Source organism: Lactuca virosa, chromosome 1 (assembly GCF_052849685.1).
Source record: "Lactuca virosa cultivar CGN04683 chromosome 1, Lactuca_virosa_CGN04683_v6, whole genome shotgun sequence".
NCBI classification, from domain to species: Eukaryota; Viridiplantae; Streptophyta; class Magnoliopsida; order Asterales; family Asteraceae; genus Lactuca; species Lactuca virosa.
In genome coordinates this window covers 31,034,822-31,060,935 of record NC_136426.1, presented here as the reverse complement: position 1 = coordinate 31,060,935, position 26,114 = coordinate 31,034,822, and the positions used below count along the sequence as shown (strand labels likewise).

The window sequence follows — 26,114 nt, the reverse complement described above, 5'->3', positions numbered from 1 at the left end:
ATTCCAACATTACGATCCCTAGAATTAGGGTGTAAACGAGCCGAGTCGAGCCCGAGCCTGACCAAGCTCGAGTTCGGCTCGTTTAATTTGAAGAAGCTCGAGCTCGATTCGAGCCTTAAAATGAAGCTCGAGCTCGGCTCGTGAACGATTTAGTGAGCTCGCGAGCCTAAACGAGCTTAAACGAGCATATATATATATATATATATATATATATATATATATATATATATATATATATATATATATATATATATATATATATATATATATATATATATATATGTGTGTGTGTGTGTGTGTGTATATATATATATATATATATATATATATATATATATATATATATATATATATGCTCGTTTAGGCTCACTTAGGCTCGCGAGCCCACTAATTGAAGTTCGGCTCGAGCTCGTTTAATAAACGAGTCTCATATTTAGGCTCGAGCTCGTTTAATTCGATCTCGAGTCGAGCTTTTAACGAGTCGATCCCTAGTAGATCGGCTCACTTACACCCCTACCTAGAATTTACAACCTCGGTTGTTGCGAGGCCCTGATCGCATACCCTAAACATGGTCAGATCTGAACATAGCTATTAGTCCGGAAAAAGTGGTGCCACAAAAGTTGCATTCCCTTCACTGTCACGTAGGCGACACGTCATCATTTATCACAAAAGTGTGGTTTAATGTCACACCCAATGTGTCACACTTGAAAAAAAAAATTCATTTTAATTAAATAAAAACTATATTTTTAATAAAAAAACATTTATTTCATTACTTCAAAATAAAAATAACATTATATTCCATTGCTTAAAAAATCCTAAAAACCTAAAAAAAAAAAAAAAAAAAAAAAAAAAAAAAAAAAAAAAAGCTAGAAATTTTAAACGTGCAAACTTAAAAAAACATACATCAAACGATTAAAAATAAAACACACTTTATGAAGTCGTCCTCTGAGAACTCGTCATTCGGGTCATCCTCCGGATCAAAATTGAGGTTAATGTGTTGAATCCCGTAAATGTGTTCCACCAAGTCCATACGAAGATTGTGAAATATTTCATTGCAACGAACCCCTGCTCTCTTTTCAATGTACTTGTCGCCCATAATTTCTATTGTTTGTATCGCGGGAATGGTTTTCTCTTCGGCATACTCACATATCGTTCTTCCTTCATTTTCGATAATCATATTATGCAGTATTATACATGCATACATGACTTCATGCATTTTTTCCTCGTTGAAAAAAATCGCTGGTTTTTTCAATATAAACCAACGTTTCTTGAGAGCTCCAAAAGCCCGCTCGACATCCTTCCTAGCTCTTTTCTTGAGCTTTCTTGAATTTTTTCCGACGAGTATCATTCGTACACGTAAATGATTTAACAAAAACTGCATACTCAGAATAGACACCATCAACTAGATAATAACCATATTTATATGGTGTTTCACGCAATTGGAAAGAAGAATTTGGTTTAGATTTGTCATATATGTTGTTAAATATAGGTGAACGATTAAGAACGTTAATTTCGTTAAGGGATCCAGGAGAACCAAAAAAACATGTCAAATCCACTGATCCTGTGATGCAACTGCTTCAAGTATGACCGTTGGATGCCCATGATCACCTCGGGTAAATTGATTATGGTGTGAGGTAGGCCAATTTTCTCATGCCTAATGTAGACAATCTAAACTTCCTAACATTCCGGGAAAGCCATGTACGCTAGCATGATGAGATTGCAATTTCATGATGTCATTGCATATAGGCTTACGTAAATATTTTGGACCATAAAACTGAATAATAGTTTTGCAAAAATAGTGTAAACTATCTCGTGCAGTCCTAGCTAACATCCTAAAACTCTCGTCCAACACATCAGGAGGGATGTCATATGCTAATTGACGAAGTGCAACTGTGCATTTTTGTAAAGGGGTGAAACCGGGTGTACCTCTAGCATCGGGTTGTTGCTCGAAATAATCACACTCCCTCGTTAGATCTTCGACTATACGTTCGTACAATGGTTTGAACATTCTGAAGCGTCTTCTAAAATAGTACCCTTGAAAAGTGGCATTTTATTGAAAGTAGTCTTGTATCAGACGTTGGTTTGCATCTTCACGATTTCTACAAATAAATCTTCCGTTTCTCTGTTCAGCACTGCCGGATGCCCTACTGCATGTTGCTTCATACGTTTGTTCCGCAAATTTAGCAGCAGCGACAAAAACATCGAACATAACATCAAATTCTTTAGAAGAATCGGACGAAGACATTTTTTTGATTTTTTCGAGAGGTAATGTAGTAGAAAGATAAAAAAAATGAAGGGTTGAGAGGTTTAAATAGATGTTAAAGGTTAAAAGAAAAAAAAAACCCAAATTATGACCGTTTGCAACAGTCAAAATGGGTTGGCCAATCAAAACCAAGCAAGAACCGCTCCCTCCGAAAGCCGCATCGCAGCATCAGCCGCACCTGGACCGCACCCAGGGGGCGATGTTTGTGCTTATGTGGCAAGGGGAGTGTGACCTCATCCGCGCCCACTCCGGCTGGTCTTAGTGCATTGGCTTACCATATGGTTTTATGTAGAGGTGGCAATTGATGATATACACGACACGAAACGAAATTGGTACGAAACTGATATTTGAATTTGTGTTTGCGTTGTGTTCGTGTCAAGTGTAAAAAAACACGATGTCGTGTCGTGTCGTGTCCGTGTTCAAAATTCGAAACGAATTGACACGATTTAGCAATTTTTGTCGTGTTTTCCGTGTTTGTCGTGTTATGTATTATTAAATATTAATTAAACAAACTAATTGTTATATTATGTTATCTTTGTCGTTTTTTAATTGGTTAGTTTCGTGTTAGTTAAAAAAACACGATATCGTATCGTGTCGTGTCTGTGTCACATAAAACATTGTCGTGTTGTGTCGTGTCAGACAAAAGCACGACACGATGGTCCGATTTGTCACCCTTAGTTTTATGATTTTTTTTAAGTTTTTTCCGTTTTAACAAATTAACTTCTTTTTTTACACACACACAAAAAAAAAACATTTTTTACATAATGGTTTTCATGTAAGTTATAAAAAAATGTAAATTTTGTTTTTTTTTAATATTCATTTTCACAAACTCGAAGTTCAGTCTTACATATAATTAAACTTAATCATACTACAAGGTTAGTAGAGAAATTCTACTTATCCAGGCCACACTCACTCCAAACCCGGAAAACATTGGAAATTGACCTCCATACTGAAACGGCCTATCTTGGAATAAAAATAGGAAATCTGTCACCTAAAGATTATAAGGATCCATTGAAGTTTGGAGATGAAAATAAAAAATGTCAATTTTTCTCAATAACTTTTTTTTTTTTTTTGAACTGCAAAAATTATATAAAGATGGACCGAGAACACAAAGAGTCCAATGATTAAGCAAACACACAAACAACTAGAAAAACACTAGGACCAACACCACTTTGATGAAAAAAGAATGGCGGCCCGATAAAGACCTGAATAGTATCAAGACTTCATGTCTTCTCATAGCACCAGCAAGGGCAAAATCGTCAAACCTCAAAGGAGAAAAACAACCAGATGATTTTCCAACTCGATCCAAAAGATTATATCGTTCACCAACTTCACTCAACAGCAACACTGAACAGGTGTACATCCACCAGGGCAAATCCGTCAAAACCCAGAACCAAATTGTGAGACTGGCATGTACAATCCCCCACCCCCACCCCAAATTGATTTTACCGAAAAACTGCAACATGCAAGCCATTACTGGATTACTACACCAAGTTTCCCAGTCCATTTTTCCCTTATTACCCCTGTAATTAATTGTATCAACAGCTTTTACTCATTGCTTTGACATTTGTACGTGCACTGGTGGTGATGGTAGGTCTTAGGAGGAGCTGGAATGGCAGAAGTTGTAGCCAAGGCTCCATAAATGTTCACACCAACCTTGAGCCCTTGAGCGTTGTGATTGCATGCAGATTTATCTAGTAAGTCAAGTAGTAGTAAACCATACATTACCTAACCCCAACAAACCTCATTTAATTAAACCGGCCCATCAACTTTAATTTCGGATCATCTTCTTTACCTATACATTTCCATATGTAAATATATACCATATCTCTCTCTCTCTCTCTCTCTCTCTCTCTCTCTCTCTCTCTCTCTCCCTCTCTCAAACACATATACACACAGACAAAATTTACACAACAGCATGAGATTTATCAGGATGTCTGAAGACAAAAGATTGTGGATGATGATCAGGTGACTTCGCTTCTTGTTAAGGTTGGTTTTTAGTTATCTATTCTTCTTAATTACCGTTTTCGTGCTGGGTTTTAATTAGCAACATGTCACGCGCGTGTGCACCATAATAGAATCTGTTTGATGTGAATTGGACATCAAAGATTAAAACGAATGAGTACTGGTACTTTAGGTCATTTTCCGGATATAATATAGTTGTTGTTTGATAAGACTATATATATAATTATATAGTACTGTTACCATTTTATAAATATTAATGTATATAAAAGCATGAGTTATGTTTTATTGTTTTCGAAAGTTTAAAATAGTTATAATCGAATGTTGAACACATCGTTTTCAAACTTTAAAGAAAATGAAAATAGATACACTATTAATTCTGCTTTCTAGAAAAACGTAAATATACGCTGAGCATAGTCACATGTCCATCCAAACATTTGATTACAAGTTCATCTCAAATCTATTATATCATTCTTAATTACATAAGAAAATTTTTAAATGTTTTGTTTCTAACTTATATAGATTTTAAAATATAGTTGTATTTCTTAAAGTTTTATTAACTTATTTATTTATTTTCAAATTTGAATCATACAATAATTTTCTAGAATATATTATTAGACAATTATAATATTTGTCAGGTGTATTAATTATTTAGAGATGTATTATGTTATAAACATTTTTAAAAAAATAAAATAAAACTAAAACATAAAAAATAAATATAATACATATAAATCACAAATAAATATCAGTTTTACAATATTTGTAACAAGTAATAAACAATACAGATAAACTATCATTATACAAATAAAAAACCAAAGTTATATTAAATTTAAAGTTGAAAACCCAAATTATACAAAAGAAAGTTTAACACTAAATATAACTTAAATGTATAGCATGACATGATATCAAGTGTTCTATTATTTACAAACACCATTTTTGATAAGAAATAGTGTTGGTTTAAAACCATTTTACATCAAATTTAATATAAAAAATGGGATCTAATATTGAGTTAGAGAGATCATTTTGAAAAGGAATTTTATTTTTTCAATGGGAGCTTGCTTAGAACTTATAGATTTGTACATAACGATCCATGTACTCCTTTGATATCATATGAATTTTCATGTGATGAAAATTAAAGAGAAAGAGAAAACGAATTGAAAGAGGAAATTAATTGTGATTATTTTCTATATCTTCAAAATAAAAAAATCAATACAATACATGAGAATGACTAGAATATACACACTCGTATGTGCCATGGACGACCATGAGTAATGAATGCTAAAGCGTTGGGTTTTTTTGTATATTTCCCTTCTTTATTTTACAAAATCTATTTTTTTTTCTGAAAGGAAGCTATATATGTTTGCTTCGAACATGGATAAACTTCATTTTAGAGAGTTAATTTCATGCCTAATATTCATTTAATCATATTGGTGATGGTTTTTAAATTAATCTATAACAATAAGTTGTTTGTTTCGATTTATACGTAAAATAGTTCATTGCGAGTTGCGACTACAAAGGTATTATTATATTTTATCATATGGGCGTGCATGTGTCATAAATACTTCAGTGTAGTTAATTTGTAGCCTGCAAGTTGTGTTGACATAATTTCATGTTCATTTTTGTTGCTCCAAATTTGTGTCATTGGGTAGTACGTACTTACTGACTTGATAAATTTATTACATGAAAGAAGAAACAAAACTCAAATAAAAAGGATATTAATATACATCTAAGTTAATTAAGATTATAAATTTATCATCAAGATGGCCACTGTATTGTAATCGTTCGGAAATTAAACAATTCAAAAAGCCGTTGGTAAATATTCGACTCGAATAGATCTACTTTAACATTAACATCGGATAATATGTGGATCAAAATAAAGTATATATTTAAATTTAATTATTGATCAAGTTTTATATTCTATAACTCCTTGGAATAGAAAATTACAGAAATGGTCCATACAAGTGCATGGTATCCAAATTACTAAAAAGGTCCTATAATTTAAAGAATAGGTCCCTATATAGAATTATTTTTACAAGAATGGTCCCTATATTTCAAAACGTTATATAAATGGTCCCTTTCTATTAACAAATTTACAGAAATGATTCTTATGTTTCATAAAGTTAAAGATATGGTCCCTACCTACATAAATGGCCCTATGTTTCACAATAGAAATGTTCTCTGCTCTTCACATCACAGTTATAATCCCTACCAAAAACAAAAATACAAAAATTATTAATTTCGCAAAACAAAACCAGAGAAATGGTCATTATTTAATAAAAATGTATATAAATGTTATTTTTAATAAAACATTAAAAAAAGTGTATGAAAAATATAAGATTAATAAATTCGGCGCAACATAGCCACCCCACTAGTTGGTATTATATTACCAAGAATTAAATAAGTATTTAAATACCTATACAAATAATAAGCTTAGAGGTAAATGACATTAAAAATGATATTTTTTAAGGGTGCACTCACCTATATTCAAGGTTTAAAAAGTTAATTGAGAATGAGTTCATATAATCAGTTTTTTGGAATACATGTTTGTAGTGGACAATGGGGGCAAATAGATGGTTATGCTCCAAATTGCATATACTTGGTGTTTGATTTAACCACTGATATCAAATTTGTTAGGTTTGATTAACTTGGGGAAAATCATTGTGGTGGTAATGGGACGTCCAATGGCGGGAGTAACCAAGTATGTAAATTATGTTACGAATTAAGCATTTTCAACAACAGTGATATACGATTTATGATAGAGTAATGAAAGCATAACGAAAATAGAACATAATCGATTTACGTGGTTTACACGATCGGATGATCGGCTACGTCCACGCAAACACGAGAGAGAAAGAGAGAGAGAGAGAGAGAGATTTACTACTTCAGCCATAAAGGCTTCAATCATACAATGATTAATCAGGTTATAGGAATTCAAGGAATATACATACTAGTTGTTTTATCTAAAACTGACAGTAACACCAAGCCCAAAAAAAACACTGACGAAACTGGTACATAAAGAGAACTAGTTTCAACTTTAGTGTCAGCTCCAACTTTAGCCGCTAAAAATTGTAAATGGCAGTTAAGAGGAATGTTTACAAAACCGTTTTTTTTTAGTTAAACCGGTATGGTGACCGGTTTCTGGTTCAACCGGTTCAATCACCGAGTCAACCGGTTTCTATAATTTTCATATTTTTTTCTATTTTCCTAAACAGATGTACATAAATACTACATACATAAATAAATCAAGAATTTGATGTACATAAGTTCAAACATTAAAAATACAAGATTAATCCAAATACATTAAAAAACACATAACCATAAATTTTACATGTGTTTTTATTCAATTTAACAGGTTCAATCGTGTTAAATTTTAATCGGTTCAATCGGATCTTTATAAAAATCGTCTGGTTCGTTTCGGATTGGAAATAGGCATAAAACGGGTGCCAGTTGAACAACTTCCTTCCTTGGTTCCCGATCCAACTGGTTCAACTGACCGGTTCAAATCAGTTTTTAAAACATTAGTTAAGAGTTATAAAATGTAGCATTACGGAAACATTTAAGTCCATAGACTTATGGATGAGCATAGCTTGCATGATAATTTGTTGTTATTTATATGTAGCGGAACTTCAAAAGCTAGTACTACCCCTATACGGAAAAGGTTCTGGTTAGAAGGATTTGTAAGTCCACAACGTAGAGCGTATACGAGATGCATGAGAAAAAAATATCGAATGAGTGAGCAATAGAAATATGTCATAGTCGATTTACAAGCCTGGACATAGTTCATGTATAAATAGTCATTGGCTAGTATACCATGTGGTGATGCCATAGCGAATTTCAAAAAACTAAGGTATAAACTTTATGATAAATTGGTAGAGTAGTACTTCACAATAGAGACGTATTGAACAAACATATCAAGGATTTGTGCATCATGTGTTAGACTCAACTTAATACAAAAAAAATGGAACAAGTCATGTAGGCTTTACTGTCATTGATGGGCAGACGCCAAGACGTCTACAAAACCATAATCGTATCTTATCCCAATGATAAGACCTGATACAAAAAAATGTCATTGTTGCCAACAGATGGGACACACACGTCTAATCGCTACAATACAGTGTGAATCATCACTAACATTCAATTTAGACTTAGACTTAGTCTTAAACTTAAAATTTACTCATACTTGATGATTCAAACTTTATTGTATTGGTTGGGAACAAAGATAGACACCTTAGGCGTGCATGTCACAAATGTTGGCAATGATTGTATTTTTTTCTATCCAACCTTTTCCTTGGCATGAGATACGGTTATGATTTCATGAATATCCAGCTTGGCATCTGTCCATTAATAATGGTAAAACATGCATGACTTCTTTTGGTTGTTCGTATTTAGTTGGAAATGACACATGATGCCCGACCTCCTTGTCCTTGGTGTGTTGATGGATACTTTTCCATTGTGAAAAAAAATATCGCTATATTAATTTATTGTTGTATTTGTATCTTAATTGTTTGAATTCATTATGATCGCATGATATTCAAGTTAATTGCATTTTCCTTTGTGTACAAGTCCTGCTTGTAAAAATTGACTATATCATATTTGAAATAGAAAGCCAATAAATTTATATCCACAATAACACCAAACATTAGTTATAATAACAAAACTAAACTAATATTTATACTAATATTTATGTACAGGTTCCATTTTTATTTTAACTTAATAACTAAAATCGACATATTTCAAAACATTCTACGTAATATTTATATAATTTTGGAAACAAAAAGGAAAATCTACTAAAAAATCTTTATGTTCAGGTCTCATAATCGATTCAGTCTTTATCTTTTTTTAGTCAATTTCGTCACAAAAATCGAAAATTGTATTTCTTTTTATCCTTTTATTACCCGGTCAATATGTCATCTAACTTCTAAAAATTACACTTTTTGCCCACATTTTAAAATTTATTACAAATTTGGTCCAAAATTTACACTTTTGGCATAGATTTCAATATTTTGTTAAAAATTCTTCCTAAATTAATCTTATTACATCTTTTTTTTCAAAATTTTATTTCGAGTATGTGTTTGTAATAAGATTAAATTAGGAAGAATTTTTATATACAAACACATATTTTATAATAAATGTATTTTTATACAAACACGTTTTTATAAAAATTTATACACACACGTTTTTATAAAAAAAATTGTATACAAAGACGTGTTTTATAAAAATATATACAAACACGATCTTATAAAAAAAATGTATGCAAACACGTTTTTTAGAAAAAAAAAATGTATACAAACACGTGTTTTACAAAAATATATACAAACACATTTTTATAAAAAAAATATATACTAACACAATTTTATAAAAAAAAATGTATCGAAGCACGTTTTTATAAAAGAAATGTACTCCCTTCGTCCCATATTTCTTATCCACTTTTGACTTTTGAAATCTTTTTTCTTCAACTTTGACCTTAAAATTTTTTATTTGTTTTATAAATTACTTGATGAAACTTATAAGAATGAAAAGGCATTTAAAACACAATCTATTCATATATTTTGCGTCAAATATTATATATAAAAATAATAATAAGGTCAAAGTTAAAGAATAAAGACTTCAAAAGTCAAAAGTGGACAATAAATATGCGACGGAGGTAGTATAAAACATCTATTTATGTGCATCTAAATACATAAATATATTCAAATACATTTACTATGAAATATGTGTTTGTATATTTTTTTATATAAAAGTGTATTTGTATATATTTTTATAAAGATATATTTTTTTATACATTTTTTTTATAAAAATGTGTTTGTATACATAACGTCCCATTTCCAAAAACAATTTTTTATTTTTAATTAAGTTAAAATACCATTTTCATAAAAACTCATTTGTTCCAAAATTAAATTGTTTGAAAATCAGAGTAATATAATAAATATAGAATCTTCAATGTTGTTGATAAGTGTGTACAGTTACGCCTTTATCTTCTCACGATCACCAACGGTACCTGAGGCCTATAGCATTTTCAGTCTGTACCTGAGTAATATAATAAATGTGGAATCTTCAACGGTACCTGAGGCCTATACCATTTTCAGTCTGTCTGGTCCGCCCCATAAGGCCTATAGCAGGCCTAGACCGCTCTCCCGAGCCTATAATCTGACTGGACCACCTCGCAAGGCTGACAGTACACCTGGACCGCTCTCCCACAACATACAACTAATCCAAACCTGGCATACAACACACCGCTGGCCCACCTGGGTATCTTGGCCTTTCGTACACATCAGGACAGCCTAATAAAGGTCCATTTCCATATTTGGCCTAAAACACATCTATTCAGAAAGCCTAATAAAGGTCCAAACCAACTAGCCCATAGATGGCCCAATCTCAAAGCCTAAATCGCAAAAGCCCAACAGAAGACGTACGTTGGACGTACTCCGATGCTACGCGGTGCGTACGTGAGCGTCGCGTTTACTGGAAAGCGGGGCACGTTGACTGGAAAGCGGGGACGTTGACTGCGTACGCGAAGCGTACTGCCCTCTACGCGGGGCGTACCCTCACTGAGTCCAAAACCCTAATAAGTGCTTAATGGCTTAAGCACTTAAGCCCATATTCCAGATCCATCGACCAAATGTGTCTTAGAACCATAAAGTCTCAAACTTTAAGGCTTTGAACGTCCAAAAAGTCCTTAATGCAAGGTCTTAATCCATTAAGATATTTCTACCACTCACATGAGACACTTCTAGCCATTGGGACCTCATTTTTATCACTTAGAACCCTTCCTAGGGTCTGAAAGGACAGCTTAACACGACCAAAACACAACATGCACAATACTGAGACTTTTTGGGACAAGAAATGTGTCTTAAAGCTATTAAGGCAAGATCTACATCATATAAGCACAAAAGCATAAGCTTTTTACCTCGTAGAGCTTCTAGAGGACAAGATAACCTCAGATCTTCAAGCTTTCCTTCCTTCTCCAACTCCTTGATGCAACTTCTTCTTCTTCAACTACTCAAAACACACACTTTTAGCTTATACACTCAAGAAAGGGGCTAGGGTTTGGGGAAAACGGCTCAAGACTATGGAGGCTGAAATGATAGAGGGTTATGAGCTCATAAGGATGTTTATCTACCACCCAAACCCTAAATATTAGGGTTTCCATCTGACGTGAGTACGCCCAGCATACTAGGGCGTGCCTAGTATGCTCAGCGTACCCTTATGTACGTGCGGCGTACTCTTCTTGATCCAAAATTACAATGCTAGCCATTAGGGCATCTCATGGCTACATCATTCCATCCCCAAGGACTAAATATAACAAAATAATAATGAAGGGAGGATTCCAAAATATCTGCAAATTTCGGGATGTTACTTAGGTTCATGCATGTCCAATGCATGTCCTTTCCAAACTAGGTCACTAATGAAAGAAATGAACTCCAAAGCTCATGCTTGGGACCAAGGACTCCATAGAACATTAGATCTAGAATATATAACCATAAAGGGACCTCAATGATCCATAAAGTTACCAACTTTATGGAAACCACTGATGGGTTTTATGCATAAGAACAATCTTATGTGTTCATACAAACCCTAATGCTTGGATCTAGGTTTCTCTATTGTACATGCTTTGAATCCAAGACTTGAAAACCCTAATCTAGCATACATAATATCAAAATAACAAATAACATCAGATCTAGATGTTTACCTCTTCAATAGTAGCTTGAATCTTCTTCTCTTGAGCTTAGAATCACAATTGTAATTCCTCTAATGGATCACAAACACCACACAAGCAAGAAGGTAACTTGAGAGAGGAGGGAGGATGCTTAATTTCGGCCCTAGGGTTTCTCTTTGGAACAAGTGGCCGAAAATTGAAGCCTTTGGGTCTTATTTATACTGTAGGGTGCTAGGGTTTCACTCTAAACCCTAATGGATAGCTTAGCCACCAAGCAGCCCAAGGAACCTTCTGGAATGAGGCCTTGGACGAAAATATGATGATCCTTCATCATAATTTCGTTCCCCCTTATTCCATTAGGTTTCTCAGCCCAAAACTCAACTATCACACATTTGACAGTTTATGCCCCTTTATTTAATTAATCTCTTTTAGTCACCAAATTAATTCCTAATTAATTTATGACTAATACTAATTAAATAAATATGATTTCTCCTTTAATATATTATTCTTATAATATATTAATAAATCATAATATCCTCTCTCTCATATCAAATTACCTTGTCAAGTTGCTTTGGTGAAGGCAACCCAAAAGGACCATGCACAACCGGGTCAAGCACATACCAAATATAGTTACGGGCTTAGACACTAATCCAACAGTCTCCCACTTGGATAAGTCTAGTAACTATATCTCACATACGACTTCAGAATCCGATTAGCAATCGTATCTCTTATACGCTTCTGTCAACTCTGATCAAAATCTTGTCCTTCAGATAAGGGATCGTATAATCCTCTGTTCTAGATATCATGCTGATAATACTTATTGTCTAGCATTTTGTTTCTCGATCTCTGATCCGTTCGACATAGAATTCAGTTGAACACATCAACCTCATCCTGACCGGGCCCGACACATAAGTCAAACCAAATCATCGAGTGGCCAAGATATCGCTTTTATCCTCCTAGAATGAAAGGAACAGATAAACTTCGACTTATATGCTTTTATTATCTACTAGCTAAGTTACACACAATAATACGTTTTATAACATCAAGTTACTGATGCGTTTTCGTATTATCAATATATAATCAACTAGCAAACAATAACCATATCTCTAGGTTTTAAGATTATATGATATTATCATCTTGCGATCACCTATGATAACATTCAAGAAGTGATACTAACAAGTGCGGGTTTATTCCAATGCTCAAAACATATTTCATAAGCACTCATAAACTTTGTAGCAAACCTTTGCTATGTCTAAAACCTTTAAGACAATCTACAAACAAATTTATGACAATCTTCTTTCATATCTACTTCCAACATATGAGCGATTGTGGACTGTTTGAACAATCTTATTATTCAGGAAGTCAAAACATGCAAAATTTGGAAATAACAGATAAATTATCAACACAAGATAGCAACTTTCTTATAAATAACACACCTTTATTTAATCATCAAAATGTTGAATACAAAATTATCCATTACAAATTTCCTACCTATCTAATCTAAACTAATATCGTCCTTTAGCCTAACGCTCCTAGCATGCTTCAAATGCTTTACCCTACTCAGTCCCTTCGTAAGGGGATATGCTGGGTTATCTTCTGACGATACCCTCTTCACAACGAGGAGTCCCTCTTCTACCCAATGTCTAATAAAATGGTATTTCCTGTCGATATGTCGAGATCTGCCATGATCCCTTGGGTCCTTGGTCAAGGCAACCGCTCCTTCATTATCACAGAAAATTCCCATGGGCTCCTTTATGGATGGCATAACTCCAAGGTCTCTTATGAAGTTCTTCAACCATATAGCCTCCTTTGATGCTTCGCTTGCTGCAATGTACTCTGATTCACACGTTGAATCAGCTACGGTCTCTTGCTTGGAACTTTTCCAAGTCACTGCTCCTCCATTCAGGGTAAAGACCCAGCCTGACTGCGATCGGTAATTATCCCGATCCGTCTGAAAACTAGCGTTATTGTACCCTCGCACCCTTAAGTCATCACTCCCACCGAGGACTAGAAACCATTCCTTGGTCCTTCGTAGGTACTTAAGAATATTCTTGACAGCAATCTAATGCGCCCTACCAAGGTTCCCTTGATATCTGCTGACCATGCTCAAAGCGAAGGCCACATCAGGGCGAGTACAGGTCATAGCGTACATAATTGAGCCAACTGCGGAAGCGTAAGGTACTCGGCTCATATCAGCTATCTCTGCTTCTGTACTTGGGATCTGAGTCTTACTCAGTTTGGTACTGCATTGGATTGGTAACTCCCCTTTCTTGGAATTTTCCATACTAAAACGTTTTAGTACCTTTTCCAAGTACGTATCCTGACTGAGTCCTATCAGTCTCTTACTTTTGTCTCTCACTATCCTTATTCCCAGAATATACGAAGCCTCTCCGAGGTCCTTCATAGCGAAACACTTCCCAAGCCAGGACTAGACCTCCTGCAAGGTTGGGATGTCGTTTCCTATGAGTAGTATGTCATCGACATACAATACGAGGAAGCTCACTATACTCCCCCTGGCCTTGACATACACACATGACTCATCTTCGCTTCGCAGAAAGCCAAACTCTTTGACCTTCTCGTCAAAACAAAGATTCCATCTGCGAGACGCTTGCTTTAATCCATAAATGGATTTCTCAAGCTTGCACACTCTATTTGGGTGCTTCGCATCGACAAAACCCTCTGGCTGATTCATGTAAACATCCTCAGCCAACTTCCCATTTAGGAAAGCGGTTTTTACATCCATCTGCCAAATTTCATAATCATGAAACGCAGCTATTGCGAGCATTACCCTAATAGACTTTATCTTAGCAACTGGCGAGAAGGTCTCATCATAGTCAACTCCAGGAGTTTGAGTAAAGCCCTTTGCGACCAATCGCGCTTTATAAGTGTGCACTTTCCCATCCATGTTTGTCTTCTTCTTGAAGATACACTTGCACCAGACTGTCTTACGACCTGGTACATTATCAACCAAATTCCAAACTTGGTTGTCATACATGGACTGAATCTCGTTGTCCATCGCCTCTTTCCATTTAGCAGACTCTGGGCCCGCCATGGCTTCCTTATAGCTATTAGGTTCATCCAGATCTATTAGTGTACTATCACTAATTAACGTATCCCCGTCAGTAGTAATATGGAAACCATAAAACTGGGGTGGAACACTAACTCTATTCGAACGTCTAAGAGGTAAGGACTGGTCAATTGGTTCAACAGGAGTTTCCTCCTCAGGTTGCATGCCAGTGTCAGAGGTTCTTTCATCTCCTGACTCTTGAAGCTCTTCAAGGTCAATCTGACTCCCACTGTCTCCTTGACTTATGAGTTCTCTCTCTCTGAAAACCCCTCTCCTAGCAACAAAGACAACATTGTCACTTGGTCTATAGAAGAGATAGCCAAAAGACTTCTGTGGATAGCCGATGAAATAACACTTCTCACTACGAGGTTCTAGCTTGTCGTGAGTCTCTCGTCTTACGAAAGCTTCACAACCCCAAACCTTGATATGTGCTAACGAGGGAGCTTTCCCTGTCCACATCTCATGAGGTGTTTTGGCAACCTTCTTGGTGGGAACTAAGTTAAGGATATGGGCGGCAGTCTCTAAGGCATACCCCCAGAATGAGATTGGTAACGAAGCACGACTCATCATAGAACGAACCATGTCCAACAAGGTTCGATTACGTCTCTCAGCCACACCATTCAATTGTGGAGTTCTAGGAGGCGTCAATTGCGAAACTATTCCACATTCTTTTAGATAGTCGTGAAACTCAAGACTCAGGTACTCTCCTCCTCGATCAGATCGAAGCATCTTGATTTTCCTGCCCAGCTGATTCTCCACTTCATTCTTAAACTCTTTGAACTTTTCAAAGGTTTCTGACTTCTGCTTGATTAAGTAGATATATCCATATCTGCTATAATCGTCTGTAAAAGTCACGTAGAAGCGACATGCGTCCCTTGTGGTGGATCTAAAGGGTCCACATACATCTGTATGTATGAGATCCAGTACACCCTCACCCCTTTCACATGAGCCAGTAAAGGGTGACTTGGTCATCTTCCCAAGTAAACAAGACTCACACACGTCATCGTCCCTAAGGTCGAATGACTCCAAGACTCCATCCTTTTGGAGTTGGGCTATGCGTTTCTTGTTAACATGGCCAAGGCGAGAATGCCACAAGCATGCTTTGTCCAAACTTGTGGACGAATCAATATTCAAAACATCATTTCCTAAATTATCTATAATTAACACAGATTCATAAATCCCATTACAAGGTAATGCATTGAAATAAAAGACACCATTCAAATAAGCATTAATAGAACCATTACTATTATCAAACGAATATCTGAAACCTTGTCTAAACAATCCATGAAAAGAAATGATGTTCTTTGCCATATCTGGCGAATAGCAACAATTATTTAAATCTAGCCCTAACCCATTACTCAACACTAAGGAATAAACTCCGATCTTGGTTACTAGTGAAGACTTCTTGTTTCCCATGATCAAGTTTATCCTTCCATGCTCCACTTCCCTACTTTTTCTTAGCCCCTGCAAATCAGAACAAATGTGGTAACCACATCCAGTATCAAGGACCCATGAAGTAGCAAGTGATGAGTTATTAGATTTAATTAAATACATACCTGCAAAGGTGGGCTTTATCTTCCCATCCTTGATGTCCTGCAGATATTTTGGGCAGCTTCGTTTCCAGTGGCCCTTCTGGTGGCAATAGAAGCACTTTGCTTCCTTGGGGTCAGAAGAGGGCTTAACAGAACCTGCTTTGGTCCCACTAGAAGAGGAACCATCTTGGGTCTTACCCTTATGGTGGCTCTTAGAAGGAGTCTTCCTCTTCTTTCCCTTTCCTTGGCCAATTGCCAACACAGGAGCAGCTACAGTAGAGTATGATGCAATAGATTTGTCCTTGAGGTTGCTCTCAGCTGTCCTCAGGAGCCCTTGAAGTTTACTCAAGGTGACCTCTTCTTTGTTCATAAGGTAGGTCATTCTGAACTGGTTGTAGCAGGAAGGCAAGGAATGGAGGATGATGTCGATAGCCAAATCCTCATCAAACTTAACATTAAGTTTCAGAAGACGATCAACATACCTTTGCATTCTTTGCAAATGAGCAGTTAGGGATTCTCCACTCTCCATCCTAGCGGTGATCATGTTGGTGATGATCTCATAGCGCTCTTGCCTCGCGCTCTGGTGGTACCTGTCCAGCAAATCTTGATGCATCTCATATGGATACATGTCCTCATAGGACTTTTGGAGTTCGAGGTTCATGGTGGCCAACATGATGCAATGAACTTTCGTCGCATCACGCTCGTGGGCCTCAAAGGCGGCCATCTCTTCAGGAGTAGCTTCTTCTGGGTTGATCTTTTCTAGCTTCTCGTCGAGGACATATTCTTTGTCCTCGTAGCGAGTTATCATGCGAATGTATCTCATCCACTCGTTGAAGTTCAAGCCATCAAATGTCACCTTTTGACACAGGTTCATCAACGAGAATGACCCATAAGTGTTGTTGTTTGCGTTTGCGTTAGACATCTGAAATAGAAAGAAACAAAGTTTGATTAGAAATGAATCCCCAATTAAACACCCAAATGAGAAATTAGGGCTAGGATCCAACAACATTATTTACAACTTAGAAAAGGGATGCCGTAATCTAAAAGTAAATAATTTGAAGGTAAGTGAATGACGATTCACTAATTCTCACCATGAAAAACGAAAAGAGATTAAGTTTTAAATGTATTTGAAAATTCCTAGATTTCTTTTGAGATTCATTGAACATTTCAATGGCATGTTTAAATCTCGATATGCACTTCAAATTTGCGACTGGGATGCCGAGAATCGCAAACAAGTTGTGAATAACCATGCGAATCAACATGGTGCACCCAATGTCTCTATCACCTAATCAATGTGCTGGTTAGCCACGCACGCTCCATTGATCTATGATAAACATCGAGCCACCCTTTGTCACCGATGTCAATCCCAAATTAGTGTGCCGGTTAGCCACGCACGCTCCACTAACGTTTGACAGGGGTACAAAGTGTAATTCCATGGAATAACATCTTTTTCACATTTTACCCTAAAGTGACTAAGATTGGGAATTTATAAAACAATGTAGTTACTTTAATATTTCCATTATACTTATAATGAGGAATTAAGTGCCCTATCCTATCCGTTCGGCTAACGACCCTCCACCAGTCAAGCAAGCGGTAGGTGTGAGTGTACACCCATTAAGCGCCATTTTATAGGCAGCAACCTTATACCCACCTTATAGACTGGCTTCGTGAATGAGGCCTACTAGTGATAAGACTAGCTAATTCTTATACATATATATTAATTAATCTTGTAATAATATAATAGTATAGGGTTGAATTTTAAACTTGTAAAATTCTAAGGGTTTGAAATTTAAATCATTCAAAATTAAACTTTTAATCACAAAATTTAAATTTCAAAACTTGAGGACAAGTTTTGAACTTTTCAAAACACAAGGGATCAAATAACAAATAATATAAATCAAACAATTAATTTAGTGATTATCTATATTTGACCTAATTCAATTTCTTGCAAGATAAGTTACCCAATTAATACAAATAATCAATTTTAATCATATAAGGAATTTATTATCTAATCAATTGGTAAATATCTTTTGTTTTTGGCAAGGATAGTCTCACAAAATCATTAAAATTCGAATTTTATCAGTAAAAACAGATTAGGCAACTATTCCATAACAAAAACAGCAAGAAATCCCGATATATCCTCTGTCAGACGATCCGACTCGCCGAGCCACTCATGGACTCGCCGAGTAGGGCCGACTCGCCGAGTCCAGTCGAACAGAAGCCAGAAAAAACGATTTCCAGCATGCAAACAGTTAAAGCATCACATACAACAGAAACCAATCAAGGCTCTGATACCACTGATGGGTTTTATGCATAAGAACAATCCTATGTGTTCATACAAACCCTAATGCTTGGATCTAGGTTTCTCTATTGTACATGCTTTGAATCCAAGATTTGCAAACCCTAATCTAGCATACATAATATCAAAATAACAAATAACATCAGATCTAGATGTTTACCTCTTCAATAGTAGCTTGAATCTTCTTCTCTTGAGCTTAGAATCACAATTGTAATTCCTCTAATGGATCACAAACACCACACAAGCAAGAAGGTAACTTGAGAGAGGAGGGAGGATGCTTAATTTCGGCCCTAGGGTTTCTCTTGGGAACAAGTGGCCGAAAATTGAAGCCTTTGGGTCTTATTTATACTGTAGGGTGCTAGGGTTTCAGTCTAAACCCTAATGGATAGCTTAGCCACCAAGCAGCCCAAGGAACCTTCTGGAATGAGGCCTTGGACGAAAATATGATGATCCTTCATCATAATTTTGTTCCCCCTTAGTCCATTAGGTTTCCCAGCCCAAAACTCAACTATCACACATTTGACAGTTTATGCCCCTTTATTTAATTAATCTCTTTTAGTCACCAAATTAATTCCTAATTAATTTATGACTAATACTAATTAAATAAATATGATTTCTCCTTTAATATATTATTCTTATAATATATTAATAAATCATAATATCCTCTCTCTCATATCAAATTACCTTGTCAAGTTGCTTTGGTGAAGGCAACCCAAAAGGACCATGCACAACCGGGTCAAGCACATACCAAATATAGTTACGGGCTTAGACACTAATCCAACAACCACCCACTCAACCCACCTTGAATCATGAAGAACTAGCTTTTAAGCTTAAATCTAGAAGAATATCACATAAAGATAGAAACTTGGGGACCTACAAAAGTATAGAAGATGTGGAAGAAGGTGGTGAGGAGGTTTGCTTGCTGGATCTTTGCTCAAAAGGCACCCTCTTCTTCTTCTTCAAGTTGCAATCCAAGGTTTAACACTTCAAGAACACCACAACCACACCAAGAACACTCAAATGAGGCTAGGGTTTTCGATATAAGATGGTGGAGGCTATATAGAATTACCTAACTATGAAGTTAAGATACTTAAATATGGAGAAAACCCCAAAAATCATGGGCTTGGGCTGCATCAGCTGCCATGTCGTGGCGGCCATCAAAACACGCGTTCTCATAATGGACATACCACGTTGTGGTCCTCCATACTCCACGTCGTCGCACCAGGTTTTTCCCAAAAACCTTACCTTGATCCCCCCCCCCCCAAGTCCTCAACTGATCTATTCTGGAAACGAATGTTACAACATTTATTATAAAATATGTGTTTCTATACCTTTTTTTATAAAATACTTGTTTGTATTCATTTTTTGTAAAAACAAATTTATATTTATTTATGTACTTAATAAACACATAATTTTATAATTAGGTATTTCGCATACAAAAGTGTTAAAAAAAGGTTTTTATATAGAAAAAATAATGTTTTTATGTAAAAATATGTTTTTTTTTTGCATAAATATGATTTTATAAAGCAAAAATACATATTCAAAATAAAATTTAGAAAATATTTATAAAAAGATAAATAAAATAAAATAAAAAAATAAATTCAGGATGAACTCGTAATAAAATTTTGAAATACGGGCTAAAAGTATAAAATTTGAACCAAAATTAAAAAATAAATAAATAAAATCTAGGCCAAAAGTTTAATATTTTTAAGTTTAATGACTGCTGACCGGATATATGGGTCAAAATGAATACAATTTTTGGTTATTGGAAATTAATTGAATAAAAAAAGGATAAATATTAAATCGATGAGGCCTAAATATAAGGACTTTTCAGTAAATTTTCCAAAGAAAAAATAAAAATACTTAAAATATGACTTTTTCATAGTGCTAGCTTGCAATTGCCATCCATTAAATGGGTGAATTTTTTTCTTTTAATTAAAAAGGTTAATTCTCTAATGCAATCACCGATTTCGTATGTGCTACTGCTAACTGTGAAATTAGAGGTTATTTTTGGAAATTTTTTAATAAAACAGGTTAATTCTTTAATGCTATCACCCATTCGTATATGCTAACTTTGAAATTGGTGGCTTTTTTCGAAATTTTTGTTAATTTATGTTTAATTTAAAAAAAAATATTATTTTGATTAGCCTAATATGTTATTTTTGTTATAAAGCTCAACTATATCATAATAAATTCTGAGTAGAACTTAAACATCTAGAAGTGGAATTTAATATATAAGTATTGATCAACAAATGACTATTATTTATTTATTTTAAAAATATTTGAGTTCTACCATCAACGTTCCATATGCCAAAGCCTCAAAGGACTTTCAATATGATTCTTTTTCTAGGTACGTATTCTGTCTCTTAGCAAGTAATTGATTTAACCCACCAAGAGTTGTCGCCAACAGATCAACTAAAGTTAAATATATTCTAATGTAGGAGGCACAATTCGTTGTGTTTGAACTTGCAGTTTAGTGACTGGATATTTTACAGGTTAAGACTTGGTATTTGTTTGACATCTGGAGCGGCAGTTTGACCACATCTCAATTGTCAAGTCTTCTACTTAATTAGTAATAACCAACGACTCCAGCATTGGGTGCATCACCCATGTTGATGTTAAGTTCTAAAACTAATTTTTTCGAAGATTAAAGAATGCAAAGCTAAGTATATTACTATTTTAACTAAAGAATCACTTTCTCTCAAATGCTTTTGGATTGAAGTGGGTATCAATCGTTGATATTGGCAAAAGAATCTTACAAAATAAAGATTTATACGGGTCGGGTCGTGCAAATCCATAACTCCTGCCGTCCTACTACTACTCAAACATCCGAACACCCTACAATATAAATTATATCCTCCTAACAAAGCAAAATGAAGTCACATGTGAAACACATTTTAAAACGATATACAATATTCAGTGTTAGAACTGAAATTGGAAGTTCAAAGACATCGAAATATCATGGATACGATTAGTGAAAGGTCTGAGAAATCATCATATATAGAGCCATCGATTGTAATGGATCATATAAAAAAACAACAATCGTATAAGGTAACATACACTATGATACCATCCTTATTTTCTATCATCGTTCTAACAAATATTTTCTTGGGATTTTTAGGTAGAAGAGCCGATACCAATCTCAACTATGACATTAGTAAGCAACGGTTGTGTTAATTATAGAGGGAGAATTGCTGACAAGCGAAAAACCGGAGGATGGAGGGCATCTCCTTTCATTATTGGTATGAAATAGTTACACTTTAACAAAGAATATATCAAACAATCTTTTTAATAGTGTATATTTTGTTTATAGTTCTAAGTTTTGTAATCTAATTCTCCAATTGAATTATGGTGTTTTTTTCTGATAGTGAATGAGGTGGCAGAAAGACTAGCATTCTTCGCAGTTGCAGTGAGTATGGTACTGTATTTGGCGAGGGAGATGCACCAATCGCTACCAAATGCCGTCACACATGTGACAGATTGGATTGGAGCTGCTTACGTGCTTACTTTGGTTGGGGCTTTCATCGCCGATGCTTATTTGGGGCGATTCTTAACCATCATCGTCTTCTCTTTCATCTACTTCGGGGTATGAACAATATATTGGATTTATTAAACTATTAAGTTAAATAAATAGAACAGTTTCTCATTTTTTTTTTATATCAGTTTATGCAACGATATAGTTTTCACACCGGTTATACAACCATGTTTTAAGTTCTTTTTAAAAATTCATAATTTATACGAGCATAAATTGGTAAAGGATCTACTTAACTGCAAAAATTAGTGAGAAATATATGATAAATTGAAGTATCTACAACAGAAGTACAGAACTCCACAAACTTTAACCAAAAATATGTAAAAGAATATTATTTACAAAATCTAATTTATGATATTTATTTAAGGTTAAAAAGTTTAAATTTTTTTCTCATTGAACTCCAATATAACATTCACATGATTATTTATTTATTATTTTCTTTTTTTTTTTTGGAAATAGGCAAATATTATAAAAACACCACATCAAGATGATGTGGGGGAAAAGAGTACTATTTATTTATTTATTACAGTATATATTTATTTTTTATTTTATTTTTTGGAAACGGAAAAGGAATTAACATCACACTATTTAGTGTTTAATCTATTGAATACCGAGTAGCGATTTCAAGTTTCAACTAATTCAACCTTTTCATTCAATTATGTAATTGGAGGGAATATTGTTATTTGGAGATTAATGAAAAGTAATTAATGCATCAGGGAATGGTGATGCTGACAATTTCAGCAAAAATGGACAGCTTACGTCCACCACTCTGCCTGAAAAGACCATGCCCTCCAGCATCCGACGGTCAAACGGCGTTCCTCTACACTGCACTTGCTCTCATCGCCGTCGGCACCGGCGGAATCAAGCCTTGTGTTTCCTCCTTCGGGGCTGATCAGTTTGACGAAGAAGATGAACGGGAAGTTGTAAAAAAATACGCATTCTTCAACTGGTTCTTCTTCGCCATTAACATGGGTGCACTGTTGGGAATCACTCTTTTGGTGTACGTACAACAAGAAAAAGGGTTTGCTTGGGGTTTCGGAATCCCCACCATAGCCATGTTCACCTCCATCCTGATTTTGTTGGCCGGATTCTCGAGTTACCGGTACAAGAAGCCGATGGGGAGTGCTTTCACCAGATTTGTACAGGTGATGGTGGTTTCCGTCAAGAACCATCTCCGGGGAGTTCGTGTAGTTTCCGATAGACAACTTTATGAGGTTTCCACTCAAGAATCAGACATATTTGGGGCAAGAAAACTCTTTCACACTCCACAATACAGATTCTTAGACAAAGCAGCAGTTATCGAAGACCATGAATCCTCGATCACTCGAAACAGATGGAAACTATGCACAGTGACACAAGTCGAAGAATTCAAATGCTTCATAAGAGTCTTACCCATCTGGGCAACCACCATTGCTCTCTCTATCTCCTTCGCTCAGTTATCCACCTTCTTCCTCAGCCAAGCCGCTACCATGGATCGGAAACTAGGCTCCAACTTCGTCATCCCATCAGGCTCCGTCCCAGTGTTTTCCGCCATTAACGCCCTCATCCTGGTTCCCATTTACGAAAAGCTCATCGTCCCTTTCCTCCGGAGCAAAACCGGCCACCGTCGTGGCATCACTTCCCTACAACGCATGGGTATAGGTCTATTCATTTCCATTTTCGCCATGGCGTCGGCTGCAGTGGTTGAGCACAAACGCAGGACCCATTCAAACCCGACAACCCTAAGCGTGTTCTGGTTGTTCCCTCAGTTTTTTCTAATGGGTAGTGCCGAGGTTTTTACATATGTGGGACAACTGGAGTTCTTTTATGACGAAGCTACAGATGGTACGAGAAGTCTAAGCAGTGCTATGTTCTTGAGCGAGATCGGGATCGGAAGTTGGTTGAGTACTGCGATTGTGAAGATCGTTCAACGGGCAACGGGGAATGAGGAGAAAGGGTGGTTGAGGAACGATTTGAATGCGAGTAAGTTGGATTATTTCTTCTGGATATTGATGGCGATTAATGGTGTAAATTTGGTGGTTTATATGTGGGTTGCTCGACGATACAAGGGCAGAGATGGAGCAAGTGCCATCGGAAGTGTTAGAGATGAATCCACCACAGTGGTTGATCAAAGTTAATTACAACTCATTTAATTTTTATTGTTATGAAACGTTTTTTTATTTATATATTTACCAAGTCATGTTGATTTTCGTTTTATTGTTAAATCCAAATTGTTAATTTGTCCATTATATATTTGGTCGTCGGTGGAACACATATCATCACGAAGATACTATTGAATATTTGAATCGTTATATAATTAAACAATATGTACTTGAATTCATTGATATGCTTTGAGGACAAACTACAACCTTATATTCTTTTTCATAAAAGCTTTTGAATGATTTTCAATAAATCTTTGATGATGGGTGTTTAAAACTGTTACAAAAGTTGTTCTATGTTAGAGAGTCTTCGTTAAAAGACAACATGTAATAAAGCTCAAGCTAGGCCTGGCAATCGTGTCGTGTTCGGGTTGGCGTGTCGCGGGTTGGCGGGTCAAAATATGTCAACCCAAACACGACCCATTTAAATATACAGGTCACGGGTTGGCGGGTTTGGAACATAAACCTATATATGACCCGTCAACCCATTTATTTATACGGGTTCACAGGTTGGCGGGTTCGTGAGTTATATTTGGATTTGTGGGTCAGATTCCATAAATAAAATTGACAATTAAATATGAATAAATTCTTGATGGTTGATGCAAACATATTCAAATTTTAGACACTTAAGTCTTAAACATCCAAATGAAGATTTAAAACATTCATAGAAACATGTTCAAACTAAACATTAATACAAACATAGATAATTCAAGTGCTAAAGTAATTTATTATATAATACTTATTAAATATTAATACTTGATACATAAATACATTTAAAAATAAAATAATTTTTTTATTAAAAATATAAACGGGTTGGCGGGTCAACCCGTTTATTTTTTGAGAAACTCATATATGACCCGTTTAATAAACAGGTTAGCGTGTTGGCGGGTTGAAAAACTCAACCCAAACCCATTTATTTCGTGTCGTGTCGCGGGTCGTGTCGAGAATTGTCAGCCCTGGCTCAAGCTATAAGCACACTGAATTTTTCATACAATTATTGATAAATATATTATCTTAACATTTTAATGAAAACATCGTTACATTGTTTTTTACCGTTTAAATTTTTCTTTATTTAGTATTTCAAGTTATTTACTTATTTTTTATTTTAGTTTTATTTTTTATATACAAGGAAATTGTGGTATCAATCTAATTTTTTAGATGTTACATGATTTGGAGTTGGCAACCATGGTATTTGCGCTCAAACTATGGCGACACTACTTGTATGGAACGAAGTGCACGCTACATATTGATCATAAGAGCATGCAACATATTTAGAACCAGAAAGAGTTGAATATGAGGCAGCGACGATGGGTAGAGATGCTTGCAGATTACAATTGTGAGATTAGTTACCACCCAGAGAAAGCAAATGTGGTAGCTGATACTCTAAGTCGTAAGGACCCGAGGGTGTCATATCACCTGAAGTCTATGGCATTGGTTGTGATACCAAGTATATTTGAGCGGTTACGGGCTGCTCAGACGGACGGTTTGAAATAAGATAATGTGAAGGAAGAGGTAATGGTTAAGCTGCAGGCACGTTTGGTTGAGGACAATCGAGGACTTAGAACCTTTCAGGGGCGATTGTGGGTCCCTAAGGTGGGTGGTGTTTGTGACACGCTGTTACGAGACGCACATAGATCGAAGTATTCGATCCATCCAGGTACGAC

At 35.4% G+C, this 26,114-nt stretch overlaps 1 protein-coding gene across 3 annotated transcripts; it reads left to right on the top strand.

Annotated features, from left to right (window-relative positions):
- Nucleotides 1-4,103: 4,103 nt before the first annotated feature.
- Nucleotides 4,104-24,537, top strand: LOC145163763 (protein NRT1/ PTR FAMILY 8.1-like). 3 transcript variants are annotated; one of them, XM_079082614.1, is made up of 5 exons: nt 4,104-4,252; nt 6,860-6,923; nt 21,902-22,022; nt 22,149-22,366; nt 23,029-24,537. In XM_079082614.1, exons 3-5 carry the CDS (start codon nt 21,929-21,931, stop codon nt 24,427-24,429), a joined length of 1,713 nt encoding a protein of 570 aa, XP_078938740.1. In that variant the 5' UTR covers nt 4,104-4,252; nt 6,860-6,923; nt 21,902-21,928; the 3' UTR covers nt 24,430-24,537. The 3 variants fall into 3 exon arrangements, with proteins under 3 accessions (XP_078938740.1, XP_078938700.1, XP_078938683.1); XM_079082574.1 differs by lacking the exon at nt 6,860-6,923 and having other exon boundaries at nt 4,105-4,252; XM_079082557.1 differs by lacking the exons at nt 4,104-4,252; nt 6,860-6,923 and adding an exon at nt 21,075-21,831.
- The last annotated feature ends 1,577 nt before the right edge of the window (nt 24,538-26,114 follow it).